Source organism: Nyctibius grandis, chromosome 3, assembly GCF_013368605.1.
Source record: "Nyctibius grandis isolate bNycGra1 chromosome 3, bNycGra1.pri, whole genome shotgun sequence".
NCBI lineage: Eukaryota > Metazoa > Chordata > Aves > Nyctibiiformes > Nyctibiidae > Nyctibius > Nyctibius grandis.
In genome coordinates, this window is record NC_090660.1 from 59,374,627 (window position 1) to 59,401,647 (window position 27,021).

General features: G+C 39.5%; 1 protein-coding gene across 1 annotated transcript in view; it reads left to right on the forward strand.

Annotated features, from left to right (window-relative positions):
- MIB1 (MIB E3 ubiquitin protein ligase 1) overlaps nucleotides 1-27,021 on the forward strand; it is an 85,644-nt gene that overhangs the window by 50,127 nt on the left and 8,496 nt on the right. Inside the window, 10 exon segments of the mRNA XM_068396086.1 lie at nucleotides 7,909-8,041; nucleotides 9,280-9,366; nucleotides 12,204-12,365; nucleotides 17,804-17,985; nucleotides 19,352-19,448; nucleotides 19,450-19,495; nucleotides 19,498-19,544; nucleotides 21,660-21,738; nucleotides 23,301-23,414; nucleotides 24,537-24,637. Coding sequence (XP_068252187.1) covers nucleotides 7,909-8,041; nucleotides 9,280-9,366; nucleotides 12,204-12,365; nucleotides 17,804-17,985; nucleotides 19,352-19,448; nucleotides 19,450-19,495; nucleotides 19,498-19,544; nucleotides 21,660-21,738; nucleotides 23,301-23,414; nucleotides 24,537-24,637 — 1,048 coding nt within the window.

Below are 27,021 nucleotides of genomic sequence, written 5' to 3' on the forward strand. Positions count from 1 at the left end.
TCAAATTGCAGTTGCTAGCGGAGAATCTTCTCTAGTTTTTCTTTACGTATTTTTTTAAACAGGGTGGAAGGATGTCTTTGCAGTTAGAAATGCGAAATCTGGATTTTTTTTTTTTTTATATATACAATGAGGTGCTAGTTTCATCTTGCTTACAAGTACTTTTATCATGTAGATTTTTTTCAAATAAATCCATTATTCTATGTGGCATTCTCAGATAATGCTGATGGGCATCTGGAAAAATTCTGAGTAAAATACTGCGTGAGGAAAGATATTTTATATGTAAGTTGATAATGAATAATATACCATATGTTAAAACTTTTGGTCATAACAATGATTTTTTTTTTGTATGTCTAATGTTGGTAACTGGTGTTGAAACAACGGCTCTATGTGGCTAAAAATGAATTAGTGTATAGTTCAGATCTGTGATGCATTTTATGTTGCAAATATAAAATTAATGCTGTTGAATTTGCATTCTGCTATTAGTTATAATTTAAATACATCGTATCTATGTTAAGCTGTGGTTCCAGACTCTCTAAAACCTGAACTTTAAAAAAAAAAAAAAAAAAAGAAAAAATACTCATGTGGCAAGGTCAAATTAAAGGTGCGTACAGCAGCAGCATTTGCTGTTACTCTTCTACATCTCAGATTAAATGTAACACAGTATAAATGGGTGTTCCTTCTACCAAATCACTTCTAACTGTTAGAGCCTGGACTGTTATTTTATGGGGATGAATTATGTGAATTATAGTGGGCTTTATAAGTCACTGTACCCCCAACAGCTGGACCTGGGAAAGCAACAGATACCCTGATCTCAGCCCCCTGTACACACATGTGCTTTCTTGTTACCTTTTTCACTGAGGTGGTGTTTAGCTCCTATGAAAGAAGAACTAGTTTTCTCACCTAGTTTGAAGTTTTACAGAGAACTTCCTCAAAAATTTTCACCGAAGTTTTTCTTTTTTTGTCCCATCTAGAAAATTTCAGAACTTGCAAAAGATCATCCAACTGAAAAAGGCCCAGAATATTTTATCAGCTTCCTGGTAACCTGAAAATACTGCAGACCAACAAATGCCAAAGCTTGCCTGTTACAAATTTTTATTCATTGGTAATGCTTTAGTAATAATCTTTAAATAGCATCATGATGTTGTGATTTCAGTGTTTCAACAGGAGTTTTAACCATCTTATCAGTAATCTTTGCAGCTACTCAGTTAGCCATGTAATCTGTAACAGTTGAATACACTGAAAATAATAACCTGAAGAGTTTTCTTTGGCTGATTTCATGGTCAGGGTTACTGTTAAATTTGCTGATTTCTTGAACTTCTCAGTACAATTACAGTGAAAGTAGTCTGTGGTCTGTTTTAATGTATACAAGATGAAAGCAAGTTTTCAGGACCACATGTGTGTTGTGGTGCTGAAAATTGGGTGGTACAACTTGGCTGCTTCTTTAACACTTCATGTGGAAAAGTGAATCAGGAATTACTGTGTAATTGGCATGCAGCATTGATTCACTAATATGACTTTTTATGATACAGTGCATGCCTATTCCAGTGAGTACTGTTCTGAATGGTAGCCACTTAGCTGTCAGAATTTTGGCAGCAGCTCTAGAAAATCCTGCAAAATAGAATAGCTGTCGGAAGGAAGGCTGCAGTGTGGAAGAACAGGATCTTGTGCATTGAAAGAAACTACCTGTCAGCTAACGAGGAGGAGGATGCAGCCACTGAGCATCATAAAAGAATTTGCCATTTGTAGCATATCAATATCTTGCAGAATTTTAAGGTGTCATGTCCATAAAACAGTCCTTCTGCCCTACTGCCCAGTAATTTAGCACAGTCTGGAAGAGAGAGAGATGTGGTCTCTACTTGGATAGGCAGAAGCAACTGAGTAGTAGTTACTGGCCCTCTGATGCTTTGCTGTGAAAAGTAAGATAAAAATCTATTACATATAGAAGCTGTTTGTTTGTTTTATTGGTCCCTCTGTTTTTTCAGTAGGACCAATACATTTTAGAAGCATCCAAAAATGTAACAGGCATCTCATTTATGTGAAAGCAAGATGCCTCCAGATATTTTACAGTTGAACTGCAGATGAAAATTTTCCTGCTATTTGACAGCAAACTAAATAGGAAAAGATTTGAAAGAGGATTTGGTAAGGCTAGAGCTCTTGCAAATATTAGGATGAGTGAATTTTCTCATAGCATACAAAATATCAAGTCAATTGATTTCTTTCAAAGATGAGAGGTGTTAAAAAATGGCAACAATAATGTTTCTGAAGTATATTCACGTCTCGATGCATCTATTAAAGTGTGTGAATGTACTTTAAATTTTATTTAATTTATTTGTGGAGTTGGCAGTTTCCTTATTTCCTTACTGAAGAAAAAGATACAAAATATCATCCGAGTTGGTTAGGACAGTTCCTCGTCTAGTGACTAGAGCTACTTTGGAGACAAGCTGGCTATAATAAGAGATTTGAGTGTTGGTGCCTTCTCATAGCGTTTCTCAAGTTGTAGTTGCAGTTGTAAAAAAAAATGTCTTGGCCTTGTTTTTTTTCTTAGGTTATTGTTGTCCTTCCTTTTACTGGTCACTCACAGTGGTCATATTGCTTCTGTCAGTCATAAGGAATTTTCAGGTAATTTTTGTTGTGCTTTTTAGATGATCCACAGTAGATACTGAAGAGCTTTACGGGGTTTTAGAAGCACTGAGCCTGGCAGGTGAAGATAAAGAGCTTACATGACATGATACCCTGCGGGAAACCGCTGTAGAAAGTAGACCGGCTTGTTGTGCTGCTGGTATCATGTGCTCCTGAGGCGTGGTCTGTATCAGCCCAGCTTCCTGAAGAGCTGATAGTGGTGTGCCCAGGTACAGTCCAGGTACGACACGAACCACAGTGCTCCAGACTCGCTCCCTCTCTAAGACAGCTAGAAACAGTTCTGATGTTGCGAACCAGACACATTTATATCCTAGGTTTGAGAATACATCGTTTCATTACAAAATAAATGACGTTTATCAATGCAACTAATATTCATTTATTTTGCCACATTTCATAAAGCTTTGGTAACTTGTGTTTTACTGAATTACACCCTTAATTTTGGAAACTCCTGCATAAGTGAATCTCTCAAAGACTTAATGTTGGTGGTTTGGGGTTTTTTTCCCCAAAATATTCTACTCTTTATTTCCTAGCACGTGACAGAGCTGTAGAAGGCGTTATGAATAGAAGCTGAGCAGTGATTCACAACGAGCAATGTATAATCTGTTAAGTGTTGTTGTCTTATTTTGCTGTGTTATAAGTGATTTGAACTGTGAAGAAGTGAGAAACTTGGTCCTGCCAGGAAAACAAAAAATCCTAAGGGGCTGAGAATGGTTTCTTATTTATTTGCTTACCTCAAGAAAGCTGTGATTATGATGGAGTCTAAAATGATGGAGATAACCCACCGTCTGCAAAATGCATTCAGTTCCTGACCAAGTGCTTATGTCCACTCTGCGAAGGATGAACCTCCAGAGCAGCCTGGCTGCAGATGTTCCACGTAGCAATTGGTCATTGGGTGTCCTGTGGGCCTGTGTGATCGTGCGGCCTGAAGATGCAGTTGCTTGGTTGTGGTTCCTTCAGGCACTCTGAATCTAGGGGAAAAAAAAGTGACTGTTATACTGCAACTGCCAGGATGGTGTATTAAATGTGAAACTGAAGACTGATGTTGCATACTCAGTGCAGTAGCAGGAGAACATGCAGATGCTTAAGAAGTCTGCCAGGGGCGGAGTTCTGTCCAGGGGCGGATCAGGAGCGAGTTGAGAGTTTGTGAGTGCGAATTAAGGGGCAGGCTGGCAGGGGTGATACTGTTGTGGGTGTCTGTTACAGGCCACCAGATCAGGATGAGGAGGGTGATGAGGCCTTCTACAGGCAGCTGAGAGCAGTCTCGCAATTACAGGGCCTGGTTGTCATGGGGGATTTCAACTACCCTGATATTTGCTGGGAGGCCTACTCAGCCAGCCATCCCCAGTCCAGGAGGTTCCTCCAGTGCGTTGATGATAACTTTCTGATGCAAATGGTGGATGAGCCAACTAGGAGAGGAGCGCTGCTGGATCTTATCCTCACTAACAAGGAGAGTCTGGTTGAAGAGGTGAAGGTTGAGGGCAGCCTTGGTTGTGATGAGACCATGAGATGGTAGAGTTCAGGATCTCATGTGGCAGGAACAGAATAGCTAGCAGAATCGCAACCCTGAACTTCAGGAGGGCCAACTTTGGCCTTTTCAAGCAATTGCTAGGGGAAATCCCATGGGACAGGGTACTAGAAGGTACGGGGGCCCAAGATAGTTGGTTAGCATTCAAGGACTGCTTCTTCCGAGCTCAAGATCAGAGCATCCCAGCAGGTAGGAAGTCGAGGAAGGGTACCAGGAGACCTGCATGGTTAAACAGGGAACTGCTGGGCAAACTCAAGTGGAAGAAGAGAGTGTACAGATCGTGGAAGGAGGGGCTGGCCACTTGGGAGGAATATAAGTCTGTTGTCAGAGGATGTAGGGAGGCAACTAGGAAAGCTAAGGCCTCCTTGGAATTAAACCTTGCAAGAGAGGTCAAGGACAACAGAAAGGACTTCTTCAAATACATTGCAGGTAAAGCCAACACTAGAGGCAATGTAGGCCCACTGATGAATGAGGTGGGGGTCCTGGAGACAGAGGATAAAAAGAAGGCGGAGTTCCTGAATGCCTTCTTTGCCTCTGTCTATACTGCTGGAGGCTGTCCTGAGGAGCCCCGGACCCCTGAGGCCTCAGAAGAAGTCAGGATAGAGGAGGAATCTGTCTTGGTTGATGAGGGCTGGGTCAGGGACCAATTAAGCAATCTGGACGTCCATAAATCCACGAGCCCTGATGGGATGCACCCGCAGGTGCTGAGGGAGCTGGCGGAAGTCATTGCTAGGCCACTCTCCATCATCTTTGCTAAGTCGTGGGCAACGGGAGAGGTGCCTGAGGACTGGAGGAAAGCGAATGTCACTCCAGTCTTCAAAAAGGGCAGGAAGGAGGACCCGGGTAACTATAGACCGGTCAGCCTCACCTCCATCCCCGGAAAGGTGATGGAACAACTTGTTCTTGGTGCTGTCTCTAGGCACATCAAGGATAGGGGGATCATTAGGGGCACTCAGCATGGCTTCACCAAGGGGAAGTCTTGCTCAACCAACTTGATAGCCTTTTATGAGGATGTTACCCGGTGGATAGATGGTGGTAAAGCTGTGGATGTGGTCTATCTCGATTTCAGTAAAGCGTTTGACACGGTCTCCCACAGCATCCTTGCAGCTAAACTGGGGAAGTGTGGTCTGGATGATCGGGTAGTGAGGTGGATTGTGAACTGGCTGAAGGAAAGAAGCCAGAGAGTAGTGGTCAGTGGGACAGAGTCCAGTTGGAGGTCTGTGTCTAGCGGAGTTCCACAAGGGTCGGTTCTGGGACCAGTTCTATTCAATATATTCATTAATGACTTGGATGAGGGATTAGAGTGCGCTGTCAGCAAGTTCGCTGATGACACCAAACTGGGAGGAGTGGCTGACACACCGGAAGGCTGCGCAGCCATTCAGAGAGACCTGGACAGGCTGGAGAGTTGGGCAGGGAGAAATTTAATGAAATATAACAAGGGCAAGTGTAGAGTCCTGCATCTGGGCAAGAACAACCCCATGTATGAGTACAAGTTGGGGGCAGAGCTGTTGGAGAGCAGCGTAGGGGAAAGGGACCTGGGGGTCCTACTGGACAACAGGATGACCATGAGCCAGCAGTGTGCCCTTGTGGCCAAGAAGGCCAATGGCATCCTGGGGTGTATTAGACGGGGTGTGGTCAGCAGGTCGAGAGAGGTTCTCCTCCCCCTCTACTCTGCCCTGGTGAGGCCGCATCTGGAGTATTGTGTCCAGTTCTGGGCCCCTCAGTTCAAGAAGGACAGGGAACTGCTAGAGAGAGTCCAGCGCAGAGCCACGAAGATGATTAAGGGAGTGGAACATCTCCCTTATGAGGAGAGGCTGAGGGAGCTGGGTCTCTTTAGCTTAGAGAAGAGGAGACCGAGGGGTGACCTCATTAATGCTTATAAATATGTAAAGGGCAAGTGTCAAGAGGATGGAGCCAGGCTCTTCTCAGTGACATCCCTTGACAGGACAAGGGGCAATGGGTGCAAGCTGGAGCACAGGAGGTTCCACTTAAATTTGAGGAAAAACTTCTTTACGGTGAGGGTGACTGAACACTGGAACAGGCTGCCCAGAGAGGTTGTGGAGTCTCCTTCCATGGAGACATTCAAAACCAGCCTGGACACGTTCCTGTGTGATATGGTCTAGGCAATCCTGCCCCGACAGGGGGATTGGACTAGATGATCTTTCGAGGTCCCTTCCAATCCCTAACATTCTGTGATTCTGTGAAGTCAGGGTCTATTAGGATAGCGTCCAAGCAGTGTGTAGGAAGGAGTGCACTTACGTACTGGTACAGTAGTCTACCTCATGGACTCTTTCTTCTGCTTTTCAGGAGGGCGCATTGGAGTGAGCTTTCCCCAGAACCACAGCTTTTAGTTTGTTTGTTTTATGGGAAACTTGTTGGCTTAGTCTAAAAGAGAGCTTAGGAGTGAATAGCACTTACGTGGTGTGGGTGTTCAAGGTAACAGGTTACTGGAATGAATTAGGAGCTCAGTTATTACTTGACAGCACTGTCATCTTACTGCTATCTGTTGAGAATATTTTTAAGTCAAAGCAGAGAGGCTCATTTTATGAGGATATTTCTGAGGCTTATTGAGATCCCATGTTTTCAATATCAAGTGGCTGATGAAGAACTGTTTAATCCCATTATAGTATCTGCCTTGCAAGGCATTCTGAGAATGAGTGGTTCCACTTGCATTAGCTAGTGTTACTTGGATTTTAGAGTTTGAATTTTGTGAAGAAACTCTGTTTCTCCTGAAAATAGCATGCTGCTTCAATGGTAGGGAAAGATCAAATGACAGAAGAGGTTTCCTGGCACAAGATTATAGCAGTTTCTAGTTTTCTGTTTATCTCTGAGGAGCTGTAATAAGGGAGCTGCATGTGCTAATTATAAAGATAAGACAATAAGGGAATTAATTTTGGTTACTTACCTGTTCCAAAAGCTAAGTGAAGACACGTGAACTTAAGTGTATTTCTAAAAGGATACAAGATTGAACAATTTGTTTAGCTAGCATGTGTTATTAATACCCTTAACACTGCAGTCTTTGGACTTCATGGATTTTAGTCTGCTTTAATACTCTAGTAATTGAGCTGCTTTTCCCCACCCTTGAATTCGAGGCGTAAGATAATAAATCCCCTTCCTTTGGTAGGCATCTTGGTAAGCACATACAGAAGTGGCGTTGAGTACTAGACATTGCCATGGTATGTTATACTCAGCCACTATCTGTTAGGAAAATATTCCACTCACTTGCTTTACAGTTTCAGCATTTCTTTTGCCTGTGCCTAAGAGGTCTTACTCCAGTTTTATCTCAGAAATTGGAAGTCTTCACCGTCACAGCCCATGGCATCAGTTCATAAAGTGATAATTTTAAAGAAATCTAACATAGTGAACTTGCTCATTGAATACTTAAGTGAAACATGCTATAAGGATTTTGAGGGAGAACATTGTTGTCTGTGTTTCAGAATTTGTGTGAATACTTATTCTTAAGATAATTTTTACTGCTAGATAACATTCTTCTCAAAAAATCTGATTCCCACACTCTGTTTTGGGTATTGTATAGTTTGTTTGTATGCTCTAACTAGAAGGAACTGAACATGAAATTATTATGCTTCAGAACTGTCAGTATAGCTTTTCACCCACTTTCTCTTTTTGAAAAAATACTAATGTTATTTTAGCTACTACTACTTTGTAGTTCTGAGAATGAATATTGTTTTAGTGTTGTCGTTCAACAAATACATTATAGGTGCATCTCCACATGTTTATTTCAGTGCAATGCGTGTATTGTTGTCCAAGTTACCACGACCATGGATTGTTGACGAGAAAAAAGATGACGGTTACACTGCGTTACATCTGGCAGCTCTTAATAATCACGTGGAAGTGGCTGAACTTTTGGTACATCAGGTAGGACTCTTTTCTCAGGAGGATTTAGATGTCGCGCTTCAGTTAACGATCTGATGTGAAAATAGTTTGCTGCTTTACGCCTACATCGCAATGCAGAAGCGGTGGAGCAGGGAAGGACACGTGGTGAGCTCTAAGGTCAAACTTGCCTTTGAGATCATTACAATGGCCTAATGATGCAGAGGGACTGAAAAATTTGATACCTAGTTTGATTCAACAGATCAACATCTGTACAGTGAATAATTAAAGTATTTAATCACTTCTGCTCTCAAATCTCCAAACTAGGAGGTGACATGGACAGTGGGATTGAGTGTGCCCTCAGCAAGTTTGCTGATGACACCAAGCTGTGTGGTGTGGTTGACACACTGGAGGGAAGGGATGCCATCCAGAGGGACCTTGACAGGCTTGAGAGCTGGGCCTGTGCAAACCGCATGAAATTCAACAAGGCCAAGTGCAAGGTCCTGCATGTGAGTGGGGGCAATCCCAAGCACAAATATGGGCTGGGCAGAGAATGGATTGAGAGCAGCCCTGAGGAGAAGGACTTGGGGGTGATGATTGACGAGAAGCTCAACATGAGCCGGTCAGCAGGTCGAGGGAGGTGATTCTGCCCCTTTACTCCACTCTTGTGAGACCCCACCTGGAGTACTGTGTTTAGCTCTGGGGCCCCCAACATAAGGACATGGAGCTGTTGTAACGAGTCCAGAGGAGGGCCATGAAGATGATGAGAGGGCTGGAGCACCTCTCCTATGAAGACAGGCTGAGAGAGTTGGGGCTCTTCAGCCTGGAGGAGGCTCCGGGGAGACCTCATAGCAGCCTTCCAGTATCTGAAGGGGGCCTACAGGAAAGCTGGAGAGGGGCTTTTTACAAGGGCATGTAGTGACAGGACAAGGGGGAATGGTTTTAAACTGAAAGAGGGTAGATTTAGATTAGATATTAGGAAGAAATTCTTTACTGTGAGGGTGGTGAGACACTGGAACAGGTTGCCCAGAGAGGTTGTGGCTGCCCTCTCCCTGGCAGTGTTTAAGGCCAGATTGGATGAGGCTTTGAGCAACCTGGTCTAGAGGAAAGGTGTCCCTGCCTGTGGCAGGGGGGTTGGAACTAGATGATCTTTAAGGTCCCTTCCAACCCAAACCGTTCTATGATTCTGATATTCAGGGTTGTGTTCAGTGCCCTAATGGACTGCCTTGCCTGTAGATGAATTGCTGGGATGATAATGCTCTAATGCTTTGAATATCTTTCAGGGCAATGCTAACCTGGATATCCAGAATGTTAACCAGCAAACTGCTCTGCACCTTGCTGTTGAACGACAGCATACACAAATTGTTAGGGTAAGTATCTTATTTGCAATAAGTCATATGGTTAATGGTATTTGACTCAAGCTGATTGTAGCTGTTAAGATATGGGTACTTCATGAACATTTGAAAAATGATTTAACAACATGTAGCCATTGAATGTTTGTATGACTAATTTTGATTGCTTCAGAAACCTGCCAACTTGTCCAGAAGAACAGTTGGCAATATGAAGGGCATTTCAGGAGTGCTAAATTTTTGTACGTGTACATTAGGGTTTCCTCTATGCAGTTGCCAATTACAGCATCCCTCCTTGTTGAGTAAGGAAGAATGTGTTCCTCTGTTGCTTGTCTGAGTCTTGTGGTCCTCTAATGGGACCGTCAAACAGCATTTGTGATGCCTCTTGCTGTATGAGTAATTATTCTTGCTCATAGCTTTTGCAAATTGTAGCTAGGTGAAACATCTCTTCATGAGTTTAACTACTTTTCAGTCTTCTGAGTGTGTAACTTTCCCTGTTCTTAGCTTGGGAGAGCTATAAGCAGTAACAGAAGTACTTTACTGGTGAAAGTAGTGCTATTTCTGTTTTTTTTTTGCTTGCATGGTTGCTAAAGTTAATACTTCAATTTAACAAAATTTTGTTACTGGCACAGGAAATGGGCATCTGGCACAGCTTGCCCATTCTGGCCTGTGTGCACTGTCTGTAGGGGACCTGTGTAACTTAGTGTTTGGATTGCTAGCATGGGCTGCTGAGGCTGAGAGAGAGCACTCACTGCTGTAGGAAATGTTCCCTGTGAGTGAATACATCAGCCTGGCCTTAGCCCTCTGCGTAAATTTTTAAAATTTGTCTTTGTAGAGTGAGAGTCATCTTATATGAAAAACTGTCTCTTGTTTAGGCCTACAGAGAATTGTCCCCCCTACGCAGACCTGTATCTGCAGTTCTGTTTAGCATTATTTTGCCATAAGGTTTCTCCATCTCCAAGGGTTGATGGATGTGATACCATTACAGTGAAACATGTGATATGGCCCTATACCTGGAACTGCTTGCTACCAAAAGAATGGTTTCCTAGAGTCAGTGTCACTTGCATCCTGCAAGCTGTTTGGTAGCTGTATTTGCTGAGCTCTTGTGCTCTTCTGGAACTGACATGGTAGCTGGGAATACAATACTAATGTAGCAGATGAGCTGGAAGGTGGGGAAGGTAGGCATGTAGAAGAACTAGTACATGTATTGGACTAATATGCTAATATCTGAGAACATTTAAGTGAATGACCCTGTAGAGTATCTGTACTTCAGAGTTGGTTTAACTTTGAGAAGTCCTAAAATAACTCATGCAGCCATGCAAAGAACATGTTGACTCCATATTTCAAAACTAATTCCTATTGGGTACCTTCCAGGGCTGGGTTGTACCCTCAGGCATCTGTGGAATAGTGGTCAAAGGTAGCACGGGTCTTTTAAAAGCCCTGCTGCAATGACAGAAGGTGGTGGTTTGCCTTTTTTTTAATTTTTCTTTCTTTTTTTTTTTTTTTAAACTCAAAGGCTTTGAATTTCTGTGGTAGCCAGGGATTACAGGTTCCTCTGACAAGAGTTCTCTTGTAGATTTTCTTTCAGGAGAAACTCTTAAGCAGTAAATAGCTAGTGGCAGACCCAAGATATGAATATGAGAAAGAAAAATTGGGCCAGAGTAAGTCCATTTAGAGAATGTAGGAAGTTGGGGGGAGAATGTTGCAACTATTAGCTGGTTTTCTTGGTTTCACTTGTGGAAGAACAAGTTGGGGAAAATGATAACCTGCAGCCAATTCCAGGCAGGTATTTCCTTGAAAATTAAGTTCCAAATTCATTTTAAGCTATTTTCCTTTTAGCCTGTTCTAGAGTCTGAGATTCTTTGGTTCCGAGAGGCTGAGATCCTTGCAAGCGTGCAGGTTCTGAAGGGGGAGATCCACCTTCATGTATTCCTGTTTCTAGGCTGTGCCTTTTGTCTCTTGTTGCTAATGCAAATTTTGCAGAGTAGCAAAAGCTCAGAACTAAAGTTAAAACCTCAGCTGCTCTCCACAGGTTTTGGAATAGTGACAATGACAGGGTTTAAATTTTAGGGGTAGTTGTTATTTGTCAGCGTATGTTGATTTGTTTTGTTTGACAGCATATTTAAGAAAGTTCTGGTGCATCGAGTTATGGGAGGGCTGTATGCAAAGGCAGTATGAACAGGAGGGCCTGTGCAGCCTTACACTTGCTTTCATGTCATGTGACCTGGAACATGTGTCTAAAATTAGCCTTAAAGATGAATCTTACAGTTCGTTACTTTCCAAAGTGTTCTGACATAGTATTAATAGTGTCAGTGGATTTTACGTCTTCTGTTGATTAAGGATAAACCTAAGTACATGCTTAACTACTTTGCTAATGGGAGGACATGTAAATTAAGCTGTAAAGTTTAGCATGATGTGAAAGTGGTGATTTTTGAGGTAATTGAAACCTAACAGTAAAGAATATATACGTATTTAAAGTACTGCCCACTTGTTCTGTTTCTGATATGTTGCTGTAATATGTTAACATTGTAGGTTGTCTTGTAGGATTTAAAGGTTTTGGACAGTAGAAAGAGTCCTCTAAAATAGCATCTCTTGTAGCGCTCCCTCAGAGCACAGGAAAGCATTAGGTTTTTGCTGAATTAAGCTTGATCTTTGAAAGACGTAAATGCTTCAGTTGAGGGCTGAGCTCCAAGTATGGAAAATAAATGTAAATAAACTCAACTGTGAATTGTAGCAAGATAAAAGAATAACCCTTTTGGACCTCCTAGAGCATTCTAAATCATAGTTTCACTGAAATTAGTTTTAAAATGAACAAATACGGGTTTTTGAATTTTAAATTGTGTTCTTTCTCTTTTCAGCTCTTAGTCCGTGCAGGTGCTAAGCTGGATATTCAGGATAAAGATGGGGATACTCCCCTGCATGAAGCCTTGAGACACCACACCCTATCACAGCTCCGACAACTCCAAGACATGCAAGATGTGGGCAAGGTAGATACTGCTTGGGAGCCATCAAAGAACACAGTAAATAAAATGCATTTACTTATTCCTTTTTTTTTCTGTTAATTTGTCTATTTGTCTAGTTTGTCTAGTTCGTCTAGTTCTGTACTGTTGAACTTGGTTTTGGCAGCATAGGTTTATGTAGACATTCTGCATAAGACTGCAGTGTAGGCAGAAATCATGTTGTTATATGTGGCTTTTCACGTGTAGTCATTGCCTTTGTTAAAGAAAAATACGGGTTATTTAGTTCAAAATGTTTCTACAAATCTCTCTGCCGTAGAGAACATGTGTGGCTGCCAAAAAAATCAAAAATAGCTTTTTAGCAACGAGAAATAAACAGTATTACAGTACAGAATAAGACTACAATTACGTTTTCTGTGATTCAATATCTTACATGTCTTTGTAGCTTTAATTGTTTAGCTGCTTCTCTAACTGTCTGGAAACTTATGCTGTTAGAACAAGGCATTCTTATCTCCATATGTTTATTGTTATGTATCTTTCTGACAGAGTTCATTTCAGAAATTGTTCTGTAGTAAGGAAATAATCAAAGAAACTCCAGGTAATAAAGATCAAAATGTTTTATTGAAAAAATACATGCTCACACCCAAAAAGCTCTGTGAACACCATATGCAAAGATGAAATTTATAGTGTTGCTGAGAGGCAAAGGACAAATCAAATTCTGGAGTGATTGGGATTGAGAAAAGCAAACAACAAATTTTTCTTTAAATATTAAAGATGCACAACATGACAGTGGGTCAGATTTGCTGAATCATTAGTTACTAGTGTCATAATTTTTTTTCTCATTTATCCGCGGGTGGTAAGTTTTGCATTTCATTCAAAAACCGCCACGAACTTTATTAAAAAGCCTTTGTTCAAAACAGTAATTCCACTGTACAGCAAATGTTTTTCAAACTGGTCACTTAGCTCACTGAAATACACTGGAATAAACTTTGAAAAGAGATTTAAAATATGGGTGGCTGATGTAAGAAAATGCTTCTGTCCTTTTAAGTGAGAGGAAGAAAGCAATTACAGCTCAGTTGTTCCCATGATCTGAAATGGACTCTGTGAGGGGTGGCCAAAATAATTTGTGTGCATGTATTTAATTGTGGAATGAATGAATGGGAGATAAATATTTTTTCTCTGATTTAGCATGTCATAAATAGGTTTCTCTGTTGCCCATCTCATTAGAGACATGCACAATGAAACCAGAGTTGTTGTTTTTTGAGGTTTTTTAACACAAGAAGTAGGGATTTTTTTACTACCTTTTTAAATTTTTGCTTTAGGAGATTTTATGTTCCAAAGAACAAGGTTTTTTTTTCTAGTTTCATTTGAGCTGTATCTTGGTTTAAAAAAAATACACTTTTGGTTTATTTCTATCAAAACAAAAAAGGAAAGGGAGGGGGAGGAGAAACCACAACAAACAAACAAAATCCCTGCACAATTATATCTCTGATCACATAAAATTGTTCTAATGTTTAAAAAAAATCACGATCAACCAGTACCTCTTATTTTAGCTTGATCAAACTATTGGTCATTTTTTTTGCACTTTGTTTAGCTGCAGAGAAAATTTTTGCCTAACTAACAAATTTGGGAGGTTTAAGTGGTGTGGAGAAGATATGTGCCCTCAGAGAAGAGGTGAAAACTTACTTATTTTAGTTTTATGCGGCAGCAACATAAGATCTGGCTGAAATGTAAAAGATGGAGTCAAGCCTGGCTAAAATATACCTGAAAACTCTTTAAGATGATCAGCAGATCAAGCTATCTTGAAAATGTTGTTTTGTGGAGAATAGTAAATGAGAACAATACTTGTACCTATCTACCTTTATTTAAATAAAGGTAATGTAAAAATGCTATAAACTAGATCTTACCAGTAAACAGTTTTAATAGTAAGCCACCTTTGGCCCAAAATAGTATGTCAAAAAAAGACAGGATCTAGGCTGCTAAAGTATGTGCAGGCATCTGGACCTTTAAAGCTGTCCAAGGACACTTATGTAATTTGTCTTGTGTAGAATTGCAATTACAGGTGATGGATAATAGAGGATAAATAAGATTAATAATTTAGTCTGGGAAACAGTAAGACTTTCTTTTTGTAAACATGATGACTTAAGTTAAATTGATGGAATCTGTATTTTTTTAATTAATTTTTATTAATTCCTTTAAAGATTGGGAAAACATACCAGATTCCTTTAGTCTGTGTGATAGCAAATCTGATATGTAAATCTGTAGTATTTTAGAGCTCATTTTTGCTTGGCTAAATTTTAATTCACTTTGGAATACTGTCTTGAAGATACCAACCTACTGAGCCACGTAGGGTGCCTCTTTGTAGTATAGTACTTCAACAAGTAATGATTTTTTGTTCAGTTGAATAAACTGAAAAAGGAATTTTACTTGCAGGATTTTAGATGTTTTTCATAGTTGATAAAGTTGCTTGGACAGCAACTTCGTTGAAATTCTACCATTTGTTACTTTTTGCTTTGAGCACAGCTTAAAACATAAAACAAACTTTTTACTGGTGTCATGAACTTATTTCATAAGTAGAATTATATGGAATGAGTTCTTCAGCATTGATTTTTTAGTAGTTCCTTCTGAATGTCAACATTAAGCTGTTGTAATAACTAAAACAATTTTTGTCAGGTTTCTTCAGCTATTTTTTGCAGACTATTTAAAATGCATGTAGTGAACAATCTGGATAGTACACAAAGGCCTACACATTTTAGGTATCGATCTGAAAAACATTTCTGTATTCAAGTGCTATGAGCAGTGAACCCCATTTCTTTAAATAATTTTGAAGTTTTTCATCCATCGTATGGCGATGATGGTACAGCTGGGAGGAGGAGAAATTTTCTGAAGTACAGTCCCCACCACCACAAAAAAAAAGTCATTTCAGTTGCCTTATTACAGATGCAGTGTTCCTTGGTCTAGGGTACTTTTTATTCTAAATAAATGTATTATTCCCCAGGCTCGTTTAGTGTAATTTATTTTAGCATAGGTATCTTTCAGACCCTTAAAACACTTCTAAGATTCAAAATGATGCCACCGCCTAAATCCTGACTTAAACTAAAGAAACTTTAATGGAAGTTGGTTAGGTGTTCACAGCTTCAAAGATAGCTCAGTAGTTACAATTACTTAGGTGATATTTATACTGTTTGTGTGGAGTCTTCTCCCTCGCAGATGAATTGGCTGGGCCTGGCTTGTGTTGATGCATCTCAGGGCTAGCACCCTCCAGAGGAGGCTTGCTGCAGCCATACTAGGCCCTAAGACATAATGTTTATTTTTATGCATGGGCTGATTTTTTTTTTTTTGTCATTCTGTGTGCCTGAAATGTTGCAGACTACCAGAGAAGTGTCATGGGATGCAATATTGTCTTGGTGTTTTCAAAGCATACAGCACACAGAGGCATTTTAGGACTCAAGATTTTCTTGAATAATGTTGATGACTGTTCCAGGTGGAGGAGCCAGTCTTGGCATAGTGTATATCCACACCGAGTGAAGCAAACTATCGTGTTAGCTGTGTTTGATTTTCCTCTTGGAGGCACAATAGCTGTTTCGTTCAGGAACAACTAAGAGCCCGTAAGGTGGAAGTGTGGATGGTGAGAGAACTCTTGCCCCAGCAAGTAAGGACGGACTACAGCAAATCGTTTGGTGTGGGCATGCCTTCAAAAAATGTCTCCTCTGCCAACCTCAGAGCAAATCAGCTCTTACTGGGCATTGTGCTACCTTGGCTGGATTACTGACATGATCCAAGGTACCCGGGCTGAAGCTAGATAAAATTTCTGCTTCACTTCAGCCAATACTGTAATTGAGGTGCAGAAAAATGGTCTGAATTTGTAAATTAAAATGTTCTGTGATCTGAATGCCACAAAACAATTTCTTTCCATAACTTACTGGTTTTCCTGGTATGAAGCCTTTCAAGCTGTACCTACTCATAGGGAAGAATGCAGGACTGTGAGTATCTCTGAACTCATGAAGTGACCTTGAAGAGTCTCATAGCACCTCAGTGTAATACTAATTAATATAGGAACTCCTGACTAGAAAAAACATATAGACTGAGATTTTTAAAAATTGCTTCCCTAGGAACCCGGGTGGCTGTATGATGAGGATAATCTTGCAGTTATCAAGGCAGGGTAAAGACTTCTAATACATATTTCATGTGCTGCAAGACATGAACCCAAACCCAGCCTTTTTCTTCACAAGTCACCTCCGAGGGATGGGGGAAATAACTAGAGGGGTTTTCAAAACTGTTGTCTTCGTAGTTCAGACTTTAAGACATGCAGCCTTTAGGGCTGCAGTGACAGGTGTCTGGTATTTTAAATTTGTTCCTGTATGCTGTTGTGTCTAAAATAGCACATCTAGTTCTTTAAATACAAAATGGTTGTTAATCCAGCCAAAATTACTTTAATTTTGAGGGGTGATATTTGACACCCAGCTTTCAGAAGACCAGTTGCAGGGATAGCCTGTACAAGCTGAAAGTGGCATAGAAAGATGTACATCAGGCAAGTTGGGCACTTAAATCAAGTAATGGGAAAGAGGTGTGTACAAAATCCTGCCTCTATCCTAGCATCAAAGCCTTTATAATTCCGGAATTCAGCACTTCAAACTCTGCTGGATTGGAGCTGTCGCAGCTGTGCCAAAGCTGTTCCTTTGAATATAGTCTAGTGCAGTTTGAGGGATTCTCGGTGCCAGCAGGTTTCATGTTACATGTGGTCTGCATTATACTTACGCATTTCATTTGAAGCTTTAATGCAAAAAGATGTTGGAGCAGGCCTAGAATGATCGAGTAGGTGAATCCACTCCTTGCTGGGCTACGGTAGTGAGCCTTCTCTCTTTATTTTTCTCTCTGGCCCTGTGAATTGTACGTAATGGGTACGCTAATACAGAAATAGAGTAATAGTTGTAAAAGGCCAAAGGAGCTTTACATGGTAAGGGCAGGAGGACAGGTATGTGAGTTGAAACCTCTCCAGGCTAAGAAGACAACTGAAATAAAGTCTTTCTTGGGCAGGTGCTTTACTCACTAGACTAAAAGTAGGTGAGCATTCACTTCTCTGCCCAACTATGTTTTCAGTCCAAGTGTGGTCATGGTACCATTTTGTCTGAACTGAGCAATTTCAGTATACTTGGCTGTGTTCTGAATACACCCACTGGGACTTTGCCCTTTACAGGGCTTATGTAGAAGGATAGCCACTTCACAAGTGAGTATAGGTATGCAGGAGATTGACTGCTTCAGTAGCTGAACTATTCCTTGCTGAATTTTAGTTCCTTAAAGGAAAGTTAAGTATAGCTGACTCAAAATTAAGCAACCATACTGTTGTTTTGATTTTTAGTTCTAGAGACGCTTCCTTGGGCTTACAGATTTATACATACGTGTGTGTGTATGAGCGCATGTCAAGTAGTTTTCCTTTAGCCGCACTATTCCTGACTGTTTAGAGAGTCTCTCAAGTTGCTTACGTATTTGTTTTCTTTCAGTTAATAATGGGACTTGGCACTCAGGGAGCAGAGAAGAAGAGTGCAGCATCTATTGCCTGCTTCCTGGCAGCCAACGGAGCTGACCTCAGCATTCGTAATAAGAAGGGTCAGTCTCCTCTCGATCTCTGCCCTGATCCTAGTCTCTGCAAAGCATTGGCTAAATGTCACAAAGAAAAAGTCAGGTTTGTATATTCATAAAATACTCGTTTTCCAAATCTCTGCTTTCTATAGATTAACCAATGTATTTAAAACATTGTGCCTTTATTAGCAATAGTGTTAAAACATCCAAGCTTTTTCTTTACTTTCAATTAATTCTCTATATTCTATGGTACATTGAATGCTAATTTACAAATGCATTAGTTGAAACTTACACAAGTCTTGCAGGACTTTCATTCATGTTAATATGGGAGGGTGGCAAGATGCAGGTGGAGGTTGGTAGAACTTCAAACCATTCCAGAAAAGGGGCAAGGGGGAAATCACTGAAAGAATAACTGATCATTGGGACAGGCTGCCCAGGGAGGTTGTGAAATCTCTGTTCATGCAAGTTTTGAAGATTGGAATGGGCAAAGCCCGGTATAACCTAGTGTGAATTCAGTGTTGACCCTGCTTTGAGCAGGTGACCTCCTGAGTACCTGTCAGCCTGAATGATTGTATGGTTCTGTAAAAAGAAAAGGAAGCGGTAGGCCTCATGTCTCAGAAGCACTTCTCTAGAAATTATGATTTCAGTGAGATGTCATGTTATCAAGTGCACGCAGTATGAGAAGTTTCAGCTTGTTACTTGTCCTCATTGTGTTCCTACCATTGGCTTATATGATTCTCATCCTTAATTTCTGTATGGAAATAAAAAATGTACTTTCAAAATGTCACAAAGAGGGGCTCTTTTTGTTGGTGCTGTCCTGGTGTGTAAGGTGCTTATTTTCTTCAGAGTCTTTTTGTCTGTCTGTCCATCTGTCTTGGCCTCATCCCTGTGGCTGCTGTTCTTTTCTTGCCACCTTTTATGGGCTGGTGAGGGCTGTAGGCATGAGATGGTTAGGTTCAACACATGCTCCCTCTGCTGGCTGAGCAGCAGCATAGGACAAACATCTGAGGTGAATTCACTGCGGGAGTTTGGAGGTTCTTTTACAAGCCTGTCATTTGGTAAGTATTGGAAGTATATTAAAGATGAAGGTGTTAAGCTGTGCAGTTCTAAATCTACAGGGTATGTCTCTGTTAATAAACTCTTAGGGTGGGAGGGAAGGTTTTTCTTACATTCATGAGATGCTGTTCTAACTTGGGTGGCTTGTTTCTGTACAGTGTCTTATCCAAGCGTGTGACCTTTCACTCTGATGTCAAGTGTACATTTCATAGAATCATGTGAATCATAGAATGGTTTGGATTGGAAGGGACCTTAAAGATCATCTAGTTCCAACCCCACTGCAATGGGCAGGGACACCTTCCACTAGACCAGGTGCATAGCAGTATATAGATAAACAGCCAGTTGATTTGCATTTTAAATTAAGAATTTGAAAAATTCTTAAAAGTAAGTTTGACTGCAAGGTTTCTTTGTAGTGGACAGGTTGGTTCCCGAAGTCCATCTATGATCAACAATGATTCTGAAACCTTAGAAGAATGTATGGTGTGTTCAGACATGAAGAGAGATACTCTGTTTTGGCCCATGTGGACACATTGCCACGTGTTCTCTGTGCTCACCACGGTGAAAAAATGCCTCATCTGCAAAGAACAAGTTCAGTCTAGGACAAAGGTAAAAACTTCCAAAGTTTGTTGGTTCTCTTTCTGTTTTTAATGGACAAGTAAAAAGAGGTCAGGGAAAAGTGTCGTATATTTAAGCGGTATTTTTGCCTTACAGGTGTCTCACTGGATGGAATTCATTTTGCATTGTAGTGATATCTTGTCCCAGCATTGTGTGTTACTCTTTTCTGTTTGCCTGTACTAATGTCCTACCTACCCTTCATTCTCTTCCCGCCTTGCAATGTCTTTATTGTTCAGGTCCTCAGAGTTCCTAATAGTCAGTAGAGTAGAGGATGCTTTATTTAATAATTTCCCTGCCCCACACCGGTATTTTTTTTTCTCCCATTAAGATAAATTGCTGCTTTCCTGAAGTAATAATTTCCTTCAGGATACTCAGTTCTTCTGAATCCTTTTATTCCTTAGGGCTGCTTGGAAAGATGATTTGCCTGTAAACTGAGTTAGTTAGTATGGTTTTGAAGCTAATAATTACTTTCAGCTTTCACCTTCTCTTTCTTTGGAATCATGAATTTCATTATGCTGTCTTTCTCCTTCAGAAGTACCAACCAGTTGTGCCCAATTTGGGGACATAAACCCAGTAAGTCCTCAGGTTTCTCAGATGGTTGCTCCCAAGTATTTGTGACTATATGGGTGGCATCCCTGTTGCTTTTCTGTTTGAGTATTATTTTATTCCCCATAATCATCAAGTCTTGTCTTTCTGTTGCTTTTTTGGCCATTTAAAAAAAAAAAAAATCTCATGTTCTACACACAGGTTTTTCTGATCTGTGGAAAACCCACTCTGTTCTTTCTATCTCTTTCCAAACACATTTGACTAGTCTGCTTCTGTGTTATGGCTTTTTTCTCTACCTCAGAGTAAATACAGGAATTGTAAATATGAATTTCTACTGGGTTTGCTATCAATTCTCTTACTCTTACTTCTTATACCATTCATTATTCTGCAATGCATATTTTCAAGGGCCAAATGTTAACATAGTGTGAGTTTCTTTTCTCTAGACTTTCTTTATAGTCAGTGAAAAAGTTCTGCCACTGGCTGATTCAGAGCAGCAAAGTAAGGCTTCTACTTCCACTCATCCATCTAAAGAAGCTAATCTATGGAAATCAGCTTTCCCAGGTGAAGCTAACCTTTGTGGATACCTTCCTTTGATTGCTTTTGCTAAATTAGATTGAGAGAGTGGAATATCTGTTCAATACTTCTCTTACACTCTTCTATGTAAAACTTAAGGTAATATCTGCAGGGTTAAGAAATGAATGAACCTGGAGAACAGCTCTATGAACTGGAAGAGATGGTCCAGGCCAGTATGAATGGAGTGGTATGTGGTGTCTACAGTCACACTATATATACAGTTCATCACATTAAAGGGCTTGAGAAACCCTAACCCAGAATATTAAAACAGATTACTATAAACGTCTCTTATAAGTGAATTTCATAGAATCATAGAATAGCTTGGGTTAGAAGAGACCTTTAAAGGTCATCTAGTCCAACCCCCCAGCAATAAGCAGTGACATCTTCAATGAGATCAGGCTGCTCAGAGCCCTGTCCAGCCTGACCTTGAACGTTTCCAGGGATGGGTCATCTACCACCTCTCTGGGCAACCTGTCCCAGTGTCTCATCACCCTCATCATAAAAAATGTCTTCCTTATATCTAGTCCAAATCTGCCCTCTTTTAGTTTAAAACCATTACCCCTTGTCCTGTTGCAACAGGCCCTGCTAAAAAGTCTGTCCCCATCTTTCTTATAAGCCCCCTTTAAGTACTGAAAGGCCGCAATAAGGTTTTGCTGGAGCCTTCTCTTCTCCAGGCTGAACACCCCCAATTTAAGTATATATGGTGGAACAAAGAAGGAGAAAAGAATAAAGAAGAACAAACATACTGTCTTAGCTGCTTCTCTGTGACTGTGTCCTGAACATACAAATATTGCCAGGAAGTATCTATTCTTAGAAGTCAGTGTGACAACTCATTTAAATTGTAATTTGGGGTGCTGAATTAGTTAAAATAGCACTAGATGGAGCTTCTCAAAGTCCACATGCCTTGCCAAAGAGAGTGTAAAAGCAAATTAATGTAGAGAACAGGAGATAAACTTTTCTCATATGTGTGTTTATTGTTTTTTACAGATCGAAGAATGTGTAGTGTGTTCAGACAAAAAGGCAGCAGTGCTTTTCCAGCCTTGTGGTCATATGTGCGCCTGTGAGAGTGAGTAAACTTGATGAAAGTTCTTTTTAAAATAACCTTGAAACAGAACACTTTTAATCAGATTGCTAAAAGCTCGTTAGTAATCTAACTTCAGGCCCAATTTACTTGATAGTCTGGTGTGATACTCAGAATTCTGGCATTATTTGGCATGCTGATAATTAAATAATTGGAGAACAAACTGGAGATTTTCAAAAGTCCAGAAAGCAAGTGCTCTTCCATCTGAATTATTTAATTGTGAGTAGGCTTGCTCAGATTATAGAAGTCTGCTGTATATCATTAAAACTTTCGAAGTAATTAGAATTCATGTTATTGCTTTGTTGCAGCTTTTTTGGGGCATTCAGATGTGCAAATGGGGTTTTAAAAGAATATTGTAAATAAATATTTAATATGCTTCATTACTATTCTACAGATTTGCACAAGGGCTGTAATTTTCCCTAAAAGACACATCATATATCTTTGCAAAGAGCACCAGTTATGATTCACTCTGATTTTATCTTGTGTGGCAAAAAAAGACATAGATCTCCAGAATTTTTTAGGTTTTGAGAATGTGTGGCTGAGAATGCAGCCATCACCTTGTCACCAGACTTTTCAGGGCTTTGTTGCAGGGTCATTTGCCTAGAGAAGAGCAGTCCTTGTTACTGAGTATCTACATAAGGAAAGTAATCGTTCCCATAAGTAACTGCTTACTTGGTCTTGCTAAAAAAGGCTGGTTTCTTCTTCTGTTCTGGCTGAGAGACCTGACATTGAATCACTGACTTCACAGTTATTCTGATCTGGCCTCTTTCACTGTCTGCAGTTGAAAGATGATGAGAGCAGGTTTTTTTGACTAGTTTCCCAGGAAGAAGACAGCAAAAAAGATTGATTGCTGTGGTGAAGGATTTCAGCAGTGAAAAATGCACATCACCAAGTCTAAGCTGTAACAAGGACAGCAAAAGGTTTAACAGATGTAGATGATTTCTTTCCAGATTATTTTCTGGACATCTTGTTCAAGCAGGATGAGAGTGAGTCTTCAGATTTGTGTAGTTTATAGGACCCACTGTGATTCACAGTAACCTTCAGCATTTATAAAACATAATCATCTGCCTTTTGTAGAATAATTACAGCCCCCTTTCTAGGATTATATCAAAAGATAGAGGTTTACTCTTATAAGGGTAAGGAGCCACACCTGTTTGCCCTTGGAGTATTAGGATGATAAGTTGAATTCGTTTGTGTTGAAGGAAAAAGCAGGTAGTCAAGACATTCTTGAAAGTTCTGGTCTCAAATGTGTGCGATTTTACTTTTTTAACTTATGTGATTCTTGTGGAATAGACATCCATTTGGAGAAAGAGGAACCTGCTCACTTGGAATATGTTAAAAGAAGATAAACAGAATAGGTTTGCTTTGAATCCCAAACAAGACATTTGAAGAAAATGGTATGAAGATGAACACAAGTAGTTATTTGTATTATAAGCATCTATTATGGCATTGCTATATAGTTACTGTAAATACACAAGCTCATGGATAGGAATGAAGGAAACTGAAATCGTAGGATTCAGAGTTGATTTATTTCTCCGTCCTCTCAGATTGTGCAAGCTTGATGAAGAAATGTGTACAGTGTCGGGCAGTGGTTGAGCGAAGAGTGCCTTTCATAATGTGCTGCGGAGGGAAAGGTACAGAAGATACCACTGATGATATTTGTGAGTGACTCCAAAACCCATACTCTTTCGCATTTCCCCACCAATTTATTGCATTCTTTTAAATGACCTAAATCTTTCCTCTCCTTTTTAAATAAAAGTTTAATAAAAACAGCGTTAAGCCGGGTATTCATTTGCTGTTTGCGCTACTTTCTACATTGGTAGCAAGAGATGCGATGGTAACAGCAGTCCTTACAATACAGGATTGCTTCCAGCATCCAGAGTAGAAGCTGAAACATATATGACTTCTTGGCCACTTATTAATGTCCTATGAAGCAAAAGCTGAAGATTGTCTGTAATTGTGCAATGAGCAAAAAAATGTAATTTTTTTTTTACTTATGGAAATCTCTGACAGGTAAAGGAATGGTAAATTTTGCATCTAAGGTACAAGCAACTTTCATGACCGATTGTTCAGTTTTACATCTCCTGCTTTGACTAGTTTTTAAACTTCTTTCTCTGAATAATTTCTAGGAATTATTTGTATTTACTCTGTGTGTGTGTGGTATGCAGTGTTTGAATTGAGTTTATGTGAATTGGAATATTAGGTCATTCTTGTCATACTGTTCCTAAATAGATAAATGTAAGAATAATCCTTAAAATCAGGTTTTTAATACTCACACTGGCAATTTAAAATTTGTCATTTGAAATACTTCTCAGTTTTTCTGTTTCTTACAGTAACATTGCTTCCTGGATCAGTCAAATACAGGAATATTAATCTGAGCTTGTTCAAATTTTGAACAAACTACTTCCAAGATGCTTGTGCAGTTTTGAACACCAAATAGAATCAGCTGTGTAGATAAAGTCTTTTCAGCATGAAAGGATTTGGCTTTATTTTTTGCATGTGCAAAAGAATTTACTGCAGGAACTTCACTGGCAAATAAGAACTCTGAGAACATTAAGGGATTACAGGCATTTTGAGCATCATTAATGAGGAAATATTTGTCAGAGAAGTTCTTTATGAGTTGAGCTGCAGTCATGTCATAGTGAATTTAATTAGATTATCAAATGTTTGACTGTCATTATTTCAGATAATTGAAAAATGGTAGTTAGTACACTGGAAATAATTAACTCCTGTTTCATTAGACTGATGCATAATCACATATCTCTATTTTCTCTAAATTACAGCAAGTGGAAACATTCCAGTTTTGCAGAAAGACAAAGACAACACCAATGTCAATGCGGATGTACAGAAGCTGCAGCAACAGTTACAAGACATCAAGGAACAGGTAAAAGTGCTGGATAAAAATTTCATGGACCACTAAAATAATTGAAAAAGCCAATGCATCTTCTGTTATTTAAAACAAAATGACATGTTGAAGTGCTTCAATTCTTAAATTTTAGTTAAATAACCATATTTTGTGTGTGTGATGTGGCTTGTATGTCTTCTATGTACAGATTTTGAAAAAAAAAAAAAAAAAGGTGGCCATGTGTGATAATCCATCTATTAGAGCATCTGTGTTGGTGTGCCTAAAAAAAGGATGCTCTGCCCAGTCAGTATGTTTTCTGCCTGTTTAGCTGACCTGAGCATATAGGTCCAGCAGAAGCTGTTTTCACAGAACAATAATAAAAGTAGATATTCTTGACTATTCTGTATCTACCTGAATCTTTACTTGCCTGTTCATGAACTGGCTTTGAACAATGGCTGGCAGTTACCTGTTGTATAAAGGCTATAGTTTTATGTACTGTGTGATTTATGTACTGTGTGATTGCAAAGTTAAGACCTTTGAAAGTACTATACATGTAATTGGAATATTTGGAATGTAAGTGATAAGGTTTGTCTTTTGTAATTATGCATAGTGTTTGCAGGAGGCAATTTACACAAATTGACTATAGATTGTATTGATTATTCATTGGTTGAGTTACATGCAATTTAGAAACATAATGATTAACCAAAAATTAGTGTTTTAGATAACTGACGGTTACTTATTTAAATTTTTTATGCCTGTAAGTCTAGCTCTGTTAGAAGCGCTTAAGCAGTTGTCTACATGCAGAACTTCCCAATGTTAAATTACTAAATGGTTTCTTTTTTCCATCTGAACAAAGAAAAACTTGATTTTGAGATTTTTCAGCAGTAAAGGACCTGGGGTATCTGACTATTGTATGAACTTACTTTCTTAGAACCCTGATAATGTGATTTTTGGCTTCCCTATGTATAACACAATTCGAAGAAACTTTCCATGGATACAGGAAGCAGAGAAGCGGTTTTAGTGTATTACTTGCCTTTTCCTCTCGTAGGCTTGCACCGGTCAGTAATCTTCAGTGATGGCAGTATCACATCTAGTCCTGGTAGTTGTTGCTCTCAGCTGTTCATGTGCCTGAAAGCTAAGACTGAAGTGTTTAGATCGCCAGTTTTATGGCCCACTAGATGCCTTAAATTTGGGAGCTGATATCCTGTCAGGTTTTAACCTCAGTGGCGTGTCTGTGAAGAGCTGTTCCTGTCATATGGAGACTTGACCAACACCCCAGTAATAGAAATTCAAATACCCAGTTCAAAACAGATCCCTTTGTAGTTTTTGTCTGTAAAAGAACATGCAGATTAAAAATTGTTATTTGAAAAATGCATATATGTCTTGATGATAATATCTGGAGTTTCTAGATATCTCTGACGTCTTACATCTACTGTTTAGCTTCTGTTTTACTTTTTAACAATGATGAAAAGAATAAGGTTACTGTTTTGGCATTTAAAAAGATGTATTCAAAACATGCAGATGGATGCTTAAATGCAAGTAATCTGTTTTCTTCAGATGTATTTTTTTTTCTGGTTACTTTATTTTAGGAGTTAATAGAAGATTGGAATTCTGTTTTGGTATGCTAATACTCCTATGTATAGGGACATGAAAGAAAAACTACTTTATGTTACAGTTTTTCTTCTTAATTAGAGGTGATCTTGTTTTTTTTCAGTTTTCCTTAAGTGCTCTTTTATTCTTAACAATTTTGCCTTGCCTTTGGGATTTGCTAGCCAAAAGCTTTGTAATATCAGAAAGTTATGCTGTATTAGGGAGAAGAGAATAACTACTTTATATGTGTCATTTTCTAGTTTTCATATTTGCAGTAGTAAGAAAGATCTAATACTGGAATGCTTTGAGAATTTAAGTGCACTCTTTTGCTTTGAAGTGGCCTTTGGTCCAATAATTTATTTTAAATCAGCATAAAACTGAAGATTGTTCAATGCCTCTGACTAGAAAGAAGTGGTTCTGGTCATTCTTGTGTGCATCTTGGCTTGAGACTTTTTAATGTTTTCCTTAGTGTCTTTTCTGCTTAGTCTCGTGACAGGGAAAGTTGTGTTTCATACTTGTGAGTATCAAGTTGGATTTGATTGAAATCAGTTATCTCATCTTTTAAATTTGTGCTCAGCATTCCACTGTAACTGTGTATTCTTTTCATTTGTGCTCTAACAGTTCAGTCTTCGTGTTACATTGATATTTTTGTACTTAAAATCAATTTGTTCTCTTTCAGCAGGTATAATCCTATGTTTCAACTCATACCTTCAATGATAATCTAATATGTTAGTGCAGCAAGCTTTTAAAACCATTTCTGATGCCAAGCAGAAGTGATGCTGATGTCAACAGAATCTCCCACATCTGATGACCACACCATTCTTCAGGAATTC